The sequence below is a fragment of the Equus asinus genome, chromosome 5, assembly GCF_041296235.1.
Source record: "Equus asinus isolate D_3611 breed Donkey chromosome 5, EquAss-T2T_v2, whole genome shotgun sequence".
NCBI classification, from domain to species: domain Eukaryota; kingdom Metazoa; phylum Chordata; class Mammalia; order Perissodactyla; family Equidae; genus Equus; species Equus asinus.
The window spans coordinates 15991127-16009323 of NC_091794.1; the positions used below are offsets into that span (position 1 = coordinate 15991127).

Sequence of the window (18197 nt, forward strand, 5' to 3'; positions counted from 1 at the left end):
TGGTGAAGAAGATCTGGATTCTAGTCTGGACTTTGCCACCAAGTAGCTGAGCAACCTCAAGCAAATCTCCTAGCCTTTCTGATCCTCAGTTTACTCATCTGTGAAATGGGGCAGTTAAACTAGATGATCTCTAAGGTCCCTGCCAACTCAGAAAGTTTCTAGTCTTTGAAGAAGGAAAGAATAAATATTTTTGACGACCTGCTTTATACACTTTAAGGTCCAGCTTTTTGAGGTCACAGGAAAGCTGCTGTTTTCTTCTGGTGATTGAGTGCTGTCTCAGAAAAGGTGTGGCCGGATCCCCATTCCCTCTTCTGCTCCTTTTCCCGTTCTTCCAGTCTCTGAAAGAAGCATATCCCTCTGAAACCTTTATTTCCTCAGCTCTTCCATCTCCTTTCTCTTCATTTTCAATCTCTGCCTCACGCTCCCATCTTTATTTCTCCACAGTTCACCTCCATCCTTAGGATCCTCAAGTGCAGACAGTCAGCAAGCAGGTAGGCTAGTCTCCAGGAGCCGTTTTTCTTGCTTGGTTTCCTCAGAGCCCTGCCATTCTGCCTGGCCTGGAGTGACTTGGTTGTGGACCCAAGTGCTATCTGGGGGGAGTAGAATAGGGACGAAAAGTTCTGTAGGTTTTCTGTTCCTTCCTCAGGATAATGTGGCTTAAGGTGTCAGGCTGCTACTTCATTTTAGAAGAGGTTTAGGTCTATATGTAGCAATGATTACATGAGAAGAATAATTGCTCTATCAGGTCGAGCACTGGAAATTAGATCAGTTGTGCTCCTTTTGTAAGACTTTCCTTTCTTTTTGATCCCTGAGAGAGGAAAAGCAGGTCCCAGACATTTACTGTAGTCTTGTGCCTATGACCATTTGAAAGCTGTTCCATAAACCTTGTGAGGAATGAGAAGAGCAGGAAGGTGGCCACGGACTGATCCATGGGCGCTGTGCTCAGACATCAGATGCTTCCACTTCCGGGAGGGGCTCGCCATTTCAGCTGGGACCAAATCAGAAGCAAGGAGATTTAAAACTGCCTTCTGGTGCTGACTGGCATCCACCTCAGACATCCACCCTGTCCCTTTCCAATCTTTGTGGGTGTCCACAACTGAAATTTAAAGAAGCAATATTCATTTTATCAGTTGCTGTTACAGCCACTAGTATTTGGTTAATTTCTTAATGGTTTCTAAAATTATAAAATGTCCTATGAGCATATCTTATTTTCAGAAATAAAGTCAATTTGTATGTAATTTAAGAAGATAGCCTTGTGATAAGTAGAAGCATATTTGTTACATTACAGAAAACCATTTGTTGTCAAAACACTTTATAATGGAAAAGGACCTTAGTGAGGAGACTAAATCACTTATTTGTGTGGAAATGACCTTCTTTATGTTTCTATAATGTTGTGTATGTTACAGAAGTCCAGGAAGAAGCAGCTTGGATGACTGTGGGGAGAGAGACGAAAAATTATCCAAGTCAGTCAGTTTCACCCGTGAATCGATTACTCGGCTTTCAGAAACAGAGTCAGTCGATGGAAATTCACCAAAAGGGGTTAGTGTATGATATCCCTTTTAAAATATATTTGGTGCTGCCGTGTGTTACTCATAATGTGAGATCAAATGAAAAACAGGATACAAAATGTTTAAAAACTGCAGATGTCAGGCTGCTCCTTTAGGAGAAGAGTTTTAAGTCTATAAGTAGCAGAGGTTATATAGGATAATATGTGGTCCTCTTCAGAGCTGGATACGGTGCAGAGCTACCAGGCAGTTCCCTGAGCATCAGTGTATGAGGGGGATAGACATCGTTAGAAACATAATAAGATGGAGAAATTCACAGTTAGCAGAATTTTCCCAAAGTAGGTAGTGTGTGTGGTGGAAAGAATCTGTTTCGAGCTGAGAACCCTCAGCAGCATGCTTGAGGAACAGTAGACACTTCTTAAGCTGACTACTAACGCAGGCCTGTCCAGTTAATTATGGGGCTTCATAGTTAGCGTCTTCCTTTATTTTTTCAAGGATACGCCCATCAATTTTTTTATTTCAATGAGTTTCTCTCACTTGGAGTCATTATTTTTTTAATGTTCAGTTTGTCCCCTCTGCCAACAGGAGCCCCTTCAGGTTGGCTTCTTTGTCCTTTTGAAATGATCAATAATCTTTGATGGCATCCTTTCTTTCTGATACAACGTGTCCCAGAAACATTTCATCCACTTTCTGTCCCAGACTTAGTACCAGCCGTTTTCCTGATGAGCCGTATAGTTCTTAGTGAAGGATGGAATTGAGAGACCACATTCTGAGTGGTGACTGTTGCTACTGTAGAGCTTTTGTTCTGCTGACTGGGGATGCGAGTCTGGGGCCAAAGCTGAATTTCTTGCTTTAGAGCAGAGCGTTGGCTTCCACTCCCCCTTCTGCTGCTTGCTAACTCTGTGACCTTAAATTACTTAATTACTTGACCTTTCTATGCCTTTGTTTTCTCAGCTATATGTTAAGGACAGTAATATCCCTTAGGGTTTTTTATAAGGATTAAATGGATTAACATAGGTCAAAGTGCTTTGAACAATCCCTAGTACATGTTAAGTATTCGATAACCATAAGCTATTACCATTGAAGGTGAATCTGTGTGTGGCCAGCAATGGACCTTTCTACCCTCTCCCATGGAGCTCCCAGCATCTCCTGTGAATAAACGTTGGAAAACATGGAAACAGATATATTTATGTGAAAGGCCACCAAGTTATCAGCTTATTTCAGGCAGCCGCCATGGATCTATGTCAGTCTGATTTTGTGTTGTGGATTTCTTGCAAAACTTATTCATCTTAGAGACCCTTAGGAATTTACCACTGGTGCAAGTGAGGCAATTCTGGAAGCTAATGTGTTTGTATGTTTTCACTAAGAAGACCAAGCCACTCAATTTTGGGGAGGTAACAGGACAAGGAATCTCTTGGAGTCTTTATCCTTTTACAAAAGTCTGACTTTGAGGACTGGGTTCTCAGAACTGCTCTGTTACTTGAGTCCTTCCGACAGCCTCCTTAACAATGCCTCCTGCCTCTGCTCTTGGAATAGTTAACCCGTTGGGTCTTGCTCCTAGTGTAATCCTTAAAGGAAGTCATGTTTTCTCTAAGGAAAGGGAATGGAATGCAGAGGAATAATTGAATGTTTTAAGCTTGATCGTACATTCACTGATGTGTGGTATAGATGCTGCAGAGGACAAGTGATAGAGAAGTTCACTCCTCTTTCTCCTTTTGCATTCAAGAGCAGCATGGTGAGATTCTCAGATGTCAGCAAATATCATGTCACTTTGTTTCATTTTTACTTCCAACATAGTTGGAAATGACAAAAAGTCCAAAATAACATTTTTCCAAGATGAAATAGGTTTTTCTTAAGTTATAAAATTAATACTCTTTGTAAAAATTCGGGAAATATGGAAAAGTATGCAAATAAGTAAAAATTGTCCAGATGTCAACCACTCAAGGATAGTGACTGTTACTTTTCTTATACGTAGCTATATTTTTTATAATAGGGACTCTATCTTAATTAGAAACAACAGGAGAAATTTGTGTGGAAATTACTGTACTTAGCTTCTGTTAAAGAGGCACTAGGTCAGCTAAATAAGCTTGTTGCTTTGTAGTGTGGAATTCCCAATAAGTCAAGTCTTGATTTTTCCGGTAATCTCTGCTTGAAGAATCAGTCCTCTGACGAGGATAGTACAATTCTTTAGTGAATTATGTCCTGGATCCCAGTTGTTATTCTGCTTTCTGAGTGGCTAATGGAAACCGGTATCTCCCCTGGAGCTTTTTCTGCTATTGAGTGCTGCCCAAAGATCTCATGGGGCAGGAAGTGTAAGGATTGCATGTTTGCTTTTTGTTCTTTGATCTGCTCACACGCAGACTATGCAAGAAAGTACTTTGCTGTATAGTTTATATTTTTCACGATGTTCTATTAAGCCTAATTATAATTCTGTTCTACTTGAATACTAACATAGCAATAGCATTCATACTTTAATGCCTAACATTAAATTTATCATAGAAATGACATGTCTTTATTAAATCATTCCCAGAAAGTATCATGTAAAGCATCATATAGTGACTATATTGTAAAGATTTTATTTTTCCTTTTTCTCCCCAAAACCCCCTGGTACATAGTTGTATATTTTTAGTTGTGAGTCCTTCTAGTTGTGGCATGTGGGACACCACCTCAGCATGGCTTGATGATCGGTGCCATGTCCGCACCCAGCATCCAAACTGGCAAAACCCTGGGCCGCCGCAGCACAGCACGCAAACTTAACACTCGGCCACTAGGCTGGCCCGTAGTGACTATGTTTTAATGTCCAATCCCTTGGTTCTTTAGCAGCAAAGCCAACTGTGTTCTTACAAGTTTGCTGTGAAATTAATTTTCCCTTTTAATCCTCTCTCTCCCACTGTACTCTTAGTGACTCTTATCTCTCTGTTTTCTTTCCCTTTCCTCTTTAGTTCCAGGTCTTGAGAGACGGGTGAGTTCTCTTCCTTGAGAGGATGGGGCAGGTACTGTCTGGAGAAACTGCTCGGGTCTGACTCCTCTCCCTTGCCCACCCTGAAGAACCCACTGTCCCATTACTTTTGTCCTCCGCCCCCTTTCCCTTCTGCTTAAGTGATTCACATGGTCTTAACTGTCTGTGAGTTCTTTTTATATGATGTTCTTCATAAATTTATTATTCACTACTGTATAGAATGGTATATATTATTTACCAATATTTTATGGACTGAATTGGAAAGGTGATGCAAACATAACAAATTTTTCAAAGAGCAGTATTTCAAAGCGTCTTTATTATTAAAGATCTCACTATAAAATCTTAGCCTATACTCGGTTTTTTAAACTGGATTGTTTGCCTTTTAGGGGTTAGGGAGAGAGGAACTCCAAAGTGAGAAGCAGATCAAAAAGAGTCCCTCACTAACTTCCGAGAAGAGGTTAAGCAGAGTGGCATCGAAGTCACTGGACCTGAATAAAAATGAGTATCTTTCTCTGGACAAAAGCAGCACTTCAGATTCTGTTGATGAAGGTAAAGAATTTGTTATAAATTTTAATAAAATTTCGGTTATGTTTTTTAATGTTTATCTTCGTATTAAATGTGTGCAGATTGAGAATTTAGTTGCGTTAGATACAATCTCACTCTATAAAGAACCAAAAAAAAAGGATGGAAGTTAATAGAAAATAGAGGAAAGAGGCTGTTAGATCTAACCCGTCTCCACTCTTCAGAAGCCTGGGATTTGAAAATTTCGATGACATTTAGCTTTTAAAATTCAAAGCCTTAAGTCAGTGGAGATGCAGCAGTAGCAATGCAAAAGCAAATCTTAATGAAAATCTGCATAATGTTATATACACTATAATTGTACTACTTTCTTTTAACCAACAAAGGAAAAACAGAGAGAGAGAGAGAGATGCAAAAGTAGAGAATATAATAAAAATAAAATGCAGTTGCTTAAAGGAAACTTTATAGCAAATCACGTTCTCTCTAATTTCCCTAAATTAGTGCCAATAACCTGGGGCTTGTCATACTCATTAAGTGGGCATTTTAAGGAATCTTTTTTTACCTGTAAGATGATTGACATTGGGGTCACTGAAGTGGGGAGACATTGGGAAAGATCCAGGGTAGTAACTACTTTCACATTTCAGGAAAGGGAACAATGCCAGTGGATTTTTGCTATACCGGCCTTCCTCCCAGCAGTGCTCAGAATATTAGTGATAGGGACGGTGGTTTGGATCTGTAGCACATGATTGTGTTTGCTAGTCCGGTTACTGTTCAGATTAGGCCTGGTTTGGGAACCCCTGAAGTCTTTTACTATAGTGAAAACCAAATCCATGAAAACCAGAACTAAATGCAAGTCAAACCCAAAACAAATCCAAAGCAGATTAGACTTTGGTTTGGGAGCATTGAAGTATCTTTAATGAAAACTAAATCCACGCTCTTAAAAACATAAATACATAAAAATCCACTGGTTGCTAAAAATCATGGAATGCATTAAGAAGACAGTTGTTGAGTTCTTCTGAAAAGATGGTTGAGAAGAAGCTTTTTAAAGGGGTCGAGCCCCATGAATGACTGGACTCTTTAGTGTCCTTCCCTTTCCTGCTTGGGCATGTGGCCAGCGTGAATTAGTTACCCCCGCCGGGCTGAACCTCTGACTTTAGGAAGATCTGCTCTGGCAGCCAGTGCCCAGATAGGTAAGTGATGCCAAAACAAGGATTTTTTTCCCCTCTTTTTCATGTGCTCTTTTATAAGAATGGTCCTTAAAAAGTAGTTTCTGTATTGAGTCCTATAAAATTAACATTAATGATAAGATGCATAAAGGATAACATTAAAACTCAGACAAGCTGTGGGTGTGGTTTCTGTGTTGCATGTGAGTCCTGATCACCTTTTACTCCTTGCTGGCGCCCCTTGGAAGACCATTCGGCTTTACAGCAGTGAGACCTTACATATAACATTCAGGCTTCTGTTTCCGGAGGTTTTCTTTAAGGTGTTTGGGATGATGCTTTTTTCTTATTAGATTATTGTTAGATAACAAATCAAGTACTCCTATCACTTTCCCCTAAGCAGGTTCCAAAATCTGGGGTTTATCATCTGCATTAAATTGGTATTATAGTGAGTCTGTTTTTTATTTTCTGAAAGTTGTGAGGTTATAAAGACGCTTGAAGTCAGTGGACTGGGCAGACAATGGGAAAACTCAAAAGAAGTAAACCCTCCTGGAAATTTGGAAACGTGTGTGTAGATTTAGATGGAGCTAGGCACATGGCAGATTATTTTAAATCAAACATTTTATTTAAAGTGATAGTATTTTGATCTACCACTGTGAGCAGGCTGAGTGAGAAAATGAGAGGATTTCTTTTCTCTTTTCTGCCTCCTGCAGACTGTGACCTTTGGGAGGGAGCTGTGCAGTCTTTTGTTGTAGAGACTCCCTCTAGACCCACATATCCCTGAGAGGAGTCCACAAAGCGGAGCGTCACGAAATTCTCACGGAGGGACCCGAAATCACTTGTAGGGCAGTCCCTTTGATGTGGAGTTTAACTGGAGCCCGGAGAGGGAAAGTTAGCCTAGAATCTGCTTTGACTGGCTTCTTTTTTAATGTTCTAACTCTACACTAGGCATGTTAGAACCCACCAAGATTGAAGGATGCCCTTTTTAGGGATATTTCTGTACTTCCAGAAATGGGCTCTGGGCTTCCAACTGCTGAACAAAATGCTAAGCGTTGTGTTTTAATCTGTTAAACCACATTCTTAACTTAAAACTTTGGTATAGAATAATTCACAGAATAAGCTACAGAACTTTGTTTATCTAGAGGGTTGTAGCTGGTAGACTTTCTCAGCTTATTAACAACATTCCTGGTTTGGGGAGGAGTTCAGAGCATCTGAAAAGATGCTGGGAGTTTCCTGGCAAATGAAGATGAGTTGACCCAATGTAGCCACATCCATAAGTACAAGGAAATTATGGCCGTATTTTCAAAGAGAGAATGTTTCTGTTGCTGTCAGGATTTACTTCTTCCACCTGCCCTGCTCTCATGTAGTAGATAGTCTGTAAAACATCTGCCCCAGGAAGTAGAGCCTTGACTGGAAGCTGACAAACTGGCTGATGGCATGAGACACCTGGGCTGTGTCATGATGACAGAGGTTAAATTTAGTTTTGTATAGCTGGGGTTGGAACTTGATGTGACAGGGTGCCCTCACCACGGTCACTATGCTGAGAATGGAAGCCAAGTCAAGACTAGGCTGGAGGAGGGGCACAAAAGAATGGCAAAATTGGAGTCTGTGGCCTAGGGCTCAGAGAACATGATGAATTAGAGGCAGAGCCGTGCAAAGAGAAACTAGAGTCAGAATTCCAGTGATGCTTATTAATTAATAAAGGTGAAGACAAGCAGACCTCTGGGGAAGGCCAGAGAAAAAGCTGGGAGATAGTCTAGCATGTCAGGGAAGCAGCCACGAGACTAAACCAGGTAACCCTGACACAGTAACCTGAGTCAGGTGTTTGAACAGCTCTTAAGTTGAACTTAGGTTTTCAGGTGCAAAGAAAGCCCTCAATCTGAGTCAAGGTGACAGCAAGTCACCAGTTTTTAGTGTATCCTTAGTTACTCAATTAAACTGCAAATCACCTGCTTTTCTTGCATACCTACCTAGTCATTTTTCATATACCCTCAAACACTGTCAACATGTGGTTTCAGTTTTATTCATGTCCATGTCCCTCTCATACTTATTTGTTTCACTTTTCCCACCATTTCCACTAGACACTTTCAAGCTGATATGTTTCAAATTGTATTTCTTCTTTATTGAAAATACTTAGTAACCTGCCCCTAGGTTGAGCAGTGTTCCTTTCCCCATTTAAAATACACCTGCCAGCTCGATATGTTACAGCAATACTGTTGGTGACGTTGCTTGGATAGGAGGGTTTTAAAGTACCATGAGTTTCATAAATAAATAAGCCCAGGTGGAAATAGTTTCTTTTATGTCCTTACTTTCTTGAACAAATTTACATACAAAAGGTGTTACTGTTAATTTCCAGTAGTGATATGACAAATTCTATTTTTTTTTTTTTTTTAAGAATTTTTTTATTTTTTCCTTTTTCTCCCCAAAGCCCCCCGGTACATAGTTGTGTATTCTTCGTTGTGGGTTCTTCTAGTTGTGGCATGTGGGACGCTGCCTCAGCGTGGTCTGATGAGCAGTGCCATGTCCGCGCCCAGGATTCGAACTAACGAAACACTGGGCTGCCTGCAGCGGAGCACGCAAACTTAACCACTCGGCCACGGGGCCAGCCCCGACAAATTCTATTTTTATCAGTCATAATAGAGAACAATTTATCTAATAATAGTTTAAATGAAATATGAAAATATTGTATTGAAATACCTATATGAGTGTAACTTATTTCCTTCTTAAATGTGAACAAGAAACTTACTTTTGAAAAATTGTAGTTCCAGGGCTCCTTAGAGAAAGGGCTGCGGTGGGGAGTATACAAAATGAGCCTGGAGCATCTTGCGGTACCAGAAAATAAAGAAGTTCCCCCCAAAAAAAGAGGCATTCAGAAGGACATAGGATCAACCTAGAAGAGCTCCTAATGGCCAAATGAAAAAATTTGAGCAACAAAATAAATAAGGATAGTGTTGGATTATAACCTAAAGTGTAAAATAACTATTCATGGGTCCACATTGATGTAAATGATTAAGTAAACATATAAATGGGGGAGAAAGGACAAGTCTTCCTTAGAGTTCCAAATAATCTGTATAGATTCGCCCCCTTCCAGGAGGTGGAGCTTAATTCTCCTCCCCTTAAGGATGGGATGAACTTAGTGGCTTATTTCTAACAAACAGAATATGGAAAGGGGAAAATAGAAACTTTGCAGTGAAGAAACCTGCCACACACCATCTTAAGCCAGTGATCAAGGTGAGCGTCGTCTTAAATCATGCTGATATGTGTAGCCCCTGAGTGTGAACACCGCTTCACCTTTGTAGTGGTCTCCCCAATATCCATAACCTTAGTCTGATCATGAAAAAACCTCAGATGAACCCAAATTGAGGGACATTCTATAAAATACCTGACCAGTACTTTTCAAGTGTGTAAGACCGTTAAAGAACAAGGAAAGAATGAGAACTGTCCTAGATTGCAGGAGGTATAACAACTAAATGCAACATGGTATTTTGGGTTGGATCCTTGTACAGAAAAGGTCATTACTGGAAAAAATAGGAATAAAGCCTAGTTTAGTTAATTGTACATCTAAAATTATTCCAAAATATAAAAAAATCATGGTTGCAAATTCAAAGTCCATATATAGAAATAGACCCTAAATATTTTTAGCATTTTCAATAGTCACTTATTCACTCAAAAGTAGTTATTTAACGCTTTTTATGTGTCAAGCACATAATGTGCACAGGTGTTTAAAATCAACATGGTCCCTACTCACGTGCAGGAGAGAGACAATAACTCAGTCAGTAAGCCAATACGGATAGAATTACAAATCGAGAGAAGTTCTGTGAAGGAAGAGAACAGGATCAGTAGAATCACCTGTACTCATTTGCTTTCTTTGTGAATATATGAATTATTTTTACAACGAACGTATATTACTTCTATGTCAGAAAAAAGCTATTTCTTCAGGCTAACTGGGAAGTTCCCTCACAAAACCTTAGCAAACTGCCTCGTTTCAGTGATTCATTTCTGTGCTGAGGGAGCCATTACTTGAAATTGCAGCTAGTAGCCTTTGCCTGCGTCGAGTGTTGTGGCAGGGAGAAGGTAAATCCGGATCTCCCTGACATCCCTGAGTTCTCTGCACCTGTGACGACAGAGAGACACAAGTCATTGAATGAGGAGAACGCCACAGGTGGGCGAGGGCGGAGCTGGGAGAGGGCTCTCATTCTGGGCCCCGCCTCGTGCTCTACCAGACCGCCTCCCCTGGCTTGCTGTTGACAGACGCGCCACACAGATGACGCTGAGAGCTTGAGTCCCGAGATGTGGGAGCTTCTGTTACAGTTTCCTTCTGAATTGATGGGGCATAATCCTTGAAATACTCCCAGTCCTAGAATCATTAAAATTTCATATTGGATTGCTTTATGCTATTTCCTTTACTTTCCCAGGCTCCTATTCCTACCTGGCTGTTTTTCCCTACTTTCTTTTTGATTCTTCTAAGTTAAACTCCTGGCAGCATAAAACAGAGATAAAATCTGTGTGCTCTGGAGCTGCGGTGATTTCAGAGTCCGATTCAGTCACTCACTAAGCCTGGAGCTTTGGCAATCCTCTCGTGCCTCAGTTTCCTCATCTAGACAGTGGAGATGTTGATGACAATACCACTTACTTCCTGGGATTGCTGTGACGATACTATGAGTTAATACTGGCAAGGTGCACAAGCACAGTGCCTCACCTAGAGTAAGCACCGTGTAGGCATGGGCTACTTTGTGTAATGTTTCCAGGCAGTGTGAGCAGAGGTGAGCAGGTATTGCTGTTTCATTTGCTACCAGTAGTTTTCAATGTTATCGTCATTATCAGGTTCCCAGAAAAATGAAATATACCATTGGGCATTATTTAGCTTTCAAGAATACTTTTCAGAAGGATTTCTTAAACGTGTAGTTTGAGAACAGGTTGTGAATACAGTGATACTTGTCTTGGAGGAGTCAGCTTTAAGTCAAGTTTGAAACGTTGTTCAGGCGCAAGGGAGTGAGTACAGCCATGAGTGGGGCCATTGATGACTTCCTTACTGAATGTCGGAGCGTTTGGAAATAGGACCTGCTAATTGCTGTGGTAGATACCCCTCTATGCATCTCAGTATTGCCCTTGTCACTTTTGAAATATTCTTTTGGGTGATATATTATGGCAGTCTGATGTCATTCAAGTTAAATATTTCTATATCTTTTGGATTATAAGTGAAATATTGATCATATGTAGTTTAATTAACTATATATTATGGGTATATATTGGATTAACTATATATGTTAATATATAGTTAAAATATATGGATTAACTATATATTCTGGATATATATATGGATACATATAGTATTTAAGTATATTATAATAGTATTTAAGTATATAATTCCAATTTAGAGTTTTAATAGTGTCCTGGAATGTGCTGATCATTGTAATCACCTTTAAAAACCATTTCGTGCCAAGTACAAGTAAAGAGAACAAAACCTTGAAATGACCTTCCCTTAGTTTCTTCCCTTTTGGTTCTGTGTTTTTTTTGTTTCCCCAGAAAATATTACTGAGAAAGATCTTCATGGAAGACTTTTTATCAACCGTGTGTTTCATATCAGCGCTGAGAAAATGTTTGAATTGCTCTTCACCAGTTCACGCTTTATGCAGAGATTTGCCAATTCTAGAAATATAATAGGTTGGTCTTTGTTCCTATCTAATGATAAGTTTGGGAGAATTTTATTATCCTTAGAGGATTGAACCTATATAAATTGATTTTTGTTGTTGGGGGGAAAAATTAGGCAGGCTTTGATTTTACTCGCTGGTATATAAACTAGTATTTAAGTGTCTAGGTTAAATTCACATGTAAAGAGTACAACTGTTGAATTAGTCAGATCCTACCTATGATTAAGTTCAGACCATTTGAAAACTAGAACTCTGTTTACTTATAAATGTAGCAGTTCAGTTAGGTGGAACCCGTTTAAAAGGGTTCCAGTGTGGAAAAACTGGATGCTCGTAGAGTGTGAATTGGTACAATCACTTTACAAAATGGTTTGCCAGAATCTACTAAAGCTGAACGTAAGCATTCTCTGTGACTCATCAGTTCTACTACTAGGCTTGTATCCTTCAGAAATGGGGATGTTTTTACTCTGAATGACACGTACTGCAGTGTTCATAGCAGCATTGTTTATGATGGCCCCCAACTCAGAACAGCCCAAACATCCACCAGTAGTAGAATGGATGAACAAACTGTGTGTGGGCACACCAAAGAATACTATACAGCAAGGAAAAAGCAAACTGCTGCTTTTTTTCTTTTTTTTTTTTTGCAAGCCATTGAGTAAATCTCACAAATATAACGTTAAGCAAAAGAAGCCTGATGCAGAAGAGTATGTACTATGATTTCTTTATTTAAATAAAAAACAGGCACAACTAACTTATGGACATAAAATCAGCATAGTGGTTCCCACTGTGGAGAGTTGGGTGGCTCATGGCTGGGGGGCTTCTGGGATGCTGGCGAAGTTCTCTGTCTTGGTCTGGGGAGTCGTGCACACGGGTGTTTTCTTTGTGAAAATTTGTGGAGCTATATGCTTGAGATTGCAGTGTCTGTGGTGTCCCTCAGAGAAAACACCAAAAAGTTCCATTTAGGAAATGAGTTAGACTCATAAAAAGGATTTCACTGATTATGTGTTAAAAGTTCTATTTTGGTAAACATCTCAAATAAGCTTATAGTTAGTTTGAAATGGAATTTATCCTAAATATTTCAAGATACTTTATAAACTTTGGGAGCACATGGTTTAGCTTTCTGTATAAGGTTAGAAAACAGCAGCAGCAGAGATTCACATGAGGTGAGTCATTGGACGTAGTCAAAGAGAAATTATTCTACAGTTTAAATACAGTTTATAATCTAGCCATTATATTGACCATTAGATGTTATTCTTTTATTAAAAAGTGTTATGTAAACATAATTACATATTCATAGGTTATATCATTGATGTGGATTCTAGATACAAAAAATAATTTTTTTCTTACTATCATATTAGAGTAGAAGAGTGATTTCTAATTAATATCTATTAATTGAGTCTTTGATTACGTTAAGAATTTCAGGGGCCAGCCTGGTGGCACAGCTGTTAAGTTTGCACGTTCCGCTTCAGCGGCCCCGGGTTTGCCGGTTTGGATCCCGGGTGCGGACATGGCACCACTTGGCACGCCATGCTGTGGTAGGTGTCCCACATAGAAAGTAGAGGAAGATGGGCACAGATGTTAGTTCAGGGCCAGGCTTCCTCAGCAAAAAGAGAAGGATTGGCAGCAGTTAGCTCAGGGCTAATCTTCCTCAAAAAAAAAAGAAAAAGAATTTCATAGTTTTAAAAAATCATTTATTTTTTCTGCCCTCCTAGTTTTAAAAATGTGGGATATCTGAGGGATATAAATCTTCCTTTTCACTCAGTGGCTTATATTTAACTTATCTCTTCCGAATCTGTTTTTTTCTACTATTCACGTCAACCTGGAGAACTTAACTTGATCTTTCACAAGAATAGGATACATTATTTCTCTTAATTTTCTAAGATGATGCCTGTTGATTTTTACGCACTGCCATTTTTATGGATGAAGAGACCTACAAGGAACTAGCATGTTATTCCACGCTGGTACTAAAGAAGTTTGTTTTTTGAATCACAAGTGCATTTGGTGTCTGATATCATATCTGGCTTCAATATGGATGAATACATTTGCTCTCTGTTTTAAATGGCTTTGAGACGCAAAGACTTCTGGCTAAATCTAAATAGTTATATTGCTGTTTAGACCTAGAATTAGGGAAAAGGTTTTCCCCAAAAGAGATAATTTGCTATGATTACACACCATTCTGCTATCTTCTGAATTTGTTACCTGGTAATCAAAGTTGTATTTCTTGAGAATGGGTTTCAAAGGCTTCTTTTTAAAAATATTAAGAATTTAATGAAAGGGGCTGGCCTCGTGGCCCAGTGATTAAGTTCGTGCGCTCCGCTGCAGGCGGCCCAGTGTTTCATTGGTTCGAATCCTGGGCGTGGACATGGCACTGCTCATCAAACCACGCTGAGGCAGTGTCCCACATGCCACAAGTAGAAGGACCCACAACGAAGAATATACAACTATGTACCGGGGGGAGCTTTGGGGAGAAAAAGGAAAAAATAAAAAAAATCTTAAAAAAAAAGAATTTAATGAAAAATTTTTGTGTAGTCAATTATTTGTGGATTTAATCTAATTTCAGTTCTAAAATGGTTACTACTGGATCTTTTTTTTTTTTTTCCTGGTGAGGAAGATTGTCGCTGAGCTAACTTCTGTGCCAATCTTCCTCTCTTTTGTATGTGGGACACTGCCACAGCATGGCTTGATGAGCGGTATATAAGTCTGCAGCTGGGATCCAAACCCATGAACCCTGGGTCACCAAAGCAGAGTGCATGCACTTAACCAACGTACCACCAGGCTGGCCTCTAATTTTCTTTTAAATTAGGGAGCTTTTAAATAGATATTCTTTTAAGTCTTTGTTTACATCTTTATGACACCACTTTTGTAATTCAAAGCCCAGTTTTAAGTCATTTTATTCAAATTTTTAACTTTGAAAATATGTAAACCTTCAGAAAATTTGCCTGAGTAGTATAATAAAACCCATATACCCATCACCTAGGATTCACGAAATTTTTTTATTTTGGTAAAATGTACATAACAAAAATTTACCATTTTAACCATTTTTAAGTATAGAATTCAGTGGCATTAAGTACATTTACATTGTTATGCAACTATCACCACCATCCATCTCTGGAATTTTTTTGTCTTCCCAAACCGAAACTCTGTACCTATTAAACAGTAGCTCTCTATTTCCTGCTCCTTGCAGCTCCTGACGACCACCATTCTACTGTCTGTCTCTATGAATTTGGCTACTCTAGGTACCTCATATAAGTGGAATCATGGAATATTTGTCCCTTTGTGACTGGGTTGTTTAACTTAGCATAATGTCTTCAAGGTTTATGCATGTCGTAGCATGCATCAGAATTTCATGCCTTATTAAGGCTAAATAATATTCTGTTGTATGTAGGTACCACATTTTGTTTATCTATTCATAATTGATGGAGTTTTGAGTTGTTTCCACTTTTTGGTCATTGTGAACGATGCACTGATGTGAACACTGACTTGCAAACATCTGATGATATCCCTGCTTTCAGTTCCTTCGGGTGTGTACCTAGAAGTGGAATTGCTGGATCACAAGGTGATTCTGTGTTTAATTTTTTGAGGAACTGCCATACTGTCATACCTTTTACATTCCCACCGGCAATGCACAAAGGTTCCAGTTTCTCCACATCCTTGCCAACACTTGTTATCTTCAGTTTTTTGTGATAATAGCCATCCTAATGGGTGTGAAGATTCATCACTTTTAAAACTTTATTACAGCAAAGGATTCTTAAAGTATTGGTTCTACAGTTCCTGCTTTTGATTACTTCAACTCAGTATATTAGAATGGCTCATGTGTCTTTTTGTATATTGTTGTCATTTTTCTATAATTTCATCCTCAGTTCTTTGAATCATGATGAACTTTACTTAGGTATTGGGGGCTTGACTATTCCAAGCTATTGTTAATTACATGATGTTGTAGCACATGACATTCAGTAAACCTTTTGGTAAGATTGGTGAAAATACAAGTGGAAGATGGATCATTCTATCCTTGTTGATAGTTACTTTGTTGAATGGTATGCAGTTTTAACAACAGACTTCAATGATACCTTTCAATTTTGTTGCTGATTAACAATGAATTATTTGTACAGACAGTCCTCCCTCAACTTATGATGGTTTAACTTAGGATTTTTCGACTTTACAATGGTGCGAAAAAGAAACGCATTCAGTAGAAACCGTACTTCAAACTTTGAATTTTGCTCTTTTCCTGGGCTAACGATATGCAATATGGTGCTCTCTCGTGGTGCTGCGCAGTGGCAGCGAGCCCTGGCTCCCAGTCAGCCGCGTGGTCACGAGGGTAAACAACCGATGCACTTACAACCATTCTCTACCCATCTAACCATTTTGTTTTCCACTTTCAAGATAGTATTCAGTCAATTACATGAGATAGTCAACACCTTATTATAAAATAGGCTGTGTGTCAGATGATTTTGCCCAACTGTAGGCTAATGTAAGTGTTCTGAGCATGTTTAAGGTGAGCTGGGTTACGCTGTGATGTTAGATGTGATAAATGCATTTTTGACTTACATTTTCAACTTATCATGGGTTTATCCAGCTGTCGAGGAAAATCTGTATAACTTTTCTGAAACAGGCTGATGTATGACCAAAGTAATCTTTTAAAAAGTATTTTAGAATTAATTTTATATCTTCTTTGATGTACACCTAAATAAATCATTTTACAGCAAATTCGGCAGGATAGATTCCATAGTTTGCGATGTTGCCTTTTTAATTTAGCTGTAAGATTTTCCCATATGCTCAAAAGGCAGCTTAAGGATCCCTCATTAAATCCCTGGGCCTGGCTGTGTGAAAGGAGGAGAGTAAAACTGGATATAGCATAAAGCCTTGCTGCATTCCTTTGATGTTGGGTAATGGGTGAGGTAAAGGCTTCTACATTTTAGGATGTTGATGAATAGCAGGCAAACATACCACTTGCCTAAGTCCCTTTGTGCTAAGAGCATTAGGTGATTTAGTCAGATCTTTGAGTAGAGTTCATGATGCTGTTACCTATACTTTCCTAGTCTTTAGCTTGTAAAATGACCTTCACTGTATAGTGCTGTGTTCTAAAGATATATTTCTGTTCAAAGTGTGCTTCTACTCACTGTGTTATTGCTAAGCAAATGAAAGAGAATTCTGACCAAGAACTTGCTATAAATACAGAGAGATTACCCTATATAGCTTTCTTAATATAGAAAAGGTTGTATGGTTATTTATATTGTATTGCCCCTTCCGTGATTAAAGATTTTGGCAGATAAGCCATTAACATTACATGATTTCTCATTGACATGATTTCTCAAGTTGGGGTCAAGGTCATGTTGTTGCGTAAGGACAAATGGCTTTCAAGGCTTTGTCCTCAGTGATGAGAGTGTTGAAGTGTTGTTCTGTCTCTGTTTGATAAGGCTGGCACCATTACTTCTCTTCATAGGTACTGGGGACTTTAAAAAGAAGCCTACAGATGAACCAACTTTTAATTTTATGTTCTAAAGAGAAGAAAAAGTATTAATGGACAACAATTTAGAAGTCAGTGGGTCAGAGTTGGGGAATCTGTCACGTATAAGAAGAGTGCCTAACATTTAATTTTCCTTTTCTTTAATGTTAACTAACACACAATGTCAAGGAAGTTGGGACAGGTCAAAGATAAAAATTTAAATAATTAAAAAACTACCTCTTTGACTCTATTTTAAGTCATACCCTTCAGATTTCTACAACTAACTCATTTTATGTTTGCTGTGATTAGATGTCGTATCGACCCCTTGGAATGTAGAACCTGGAGGTGATCAGCTGAGAACCATGACTTACACAATAGTCCTTAATAATCCACTTACTGGAAAATGCACCACTGCCACCGAAAAGCAGGTATGTCTGCTCTGTTAGTATCATGCGTGTGGGAAGAGAGAAGATGCCTGTTACAGTCACCAATTTACAAAACAATGTCAACAAACACATGGCAAGTAAAAAAGGGAGGAGAAACTGTTACAGGTTAAAAAGAGATTTAAGAGGCAAATCAACCATATCAACCCACTCCTAATTCAAACAAACCAGCTGTAAACCAACTGTAAAGAGGTAGTTATGAGATTTAAGGAAATGTTAATTTTTTATATGTAATAATGATATTGTAGCTGTATTTTAAAGAGAATAATTTTATCTTTTAAAGAGACGTACTGAAGAATTTACAAAGAGATACACTGATGTGTTTATGGATGAAATTGTATTGATGTCTGGGATATCCTTTGAGAGTAGTCTGGCCAGGCAGAGGCTGGTGGTGGGGGAGGGAACGTGGGGAAAGGTACAGATGAAACAGGCCTGGGCAGGAGTTAATGTTGTTGAAGCTGGTTGATGAGTTATAAGTGTTCGTTCGACTTCGTTTTCACTCTTCTTGTACATTTGAACT

The 18197-nt window shown here is 38.9% G+C and overlaps 1 protein-coding gene across 9 annotated transcripts in view; it reads left to right on the forward strand.

Annotated features, from left to right (window-relative positions):
• GRAMD1C (GRAM domain containing 1C) overlaps positions 1–18197 on the forward strand; it is an 87071-nt gene that overhangs the window by 56183 nt on the left and 12691 nt on the right. For 7 of the 9 annotated variants that reach the window (XM_014838619.3, XM_014838618.3, XM_070508858.1 and 4 more), the window contains 4 exons: positions 1407–1539; positions 4851–5013; positions 11670–11807; positions 17544–17662. In XM_014838619.3, coding sequence (XP_014694105.1) covers positions 1407–1539; positions 4851–5013; positions 11670–11807; positions 17544–17662 — 553 coding nt within the window. The remainder of the gene's footprint in view (positions 1–1406; positions 1540–4850; positions 5014–11669; positions 11808–17543; positions 17663–18197) is intronic. The other 2 variants (XM_070508859.1, XM_070508857.1) reach the window with 1 other exon arrangement.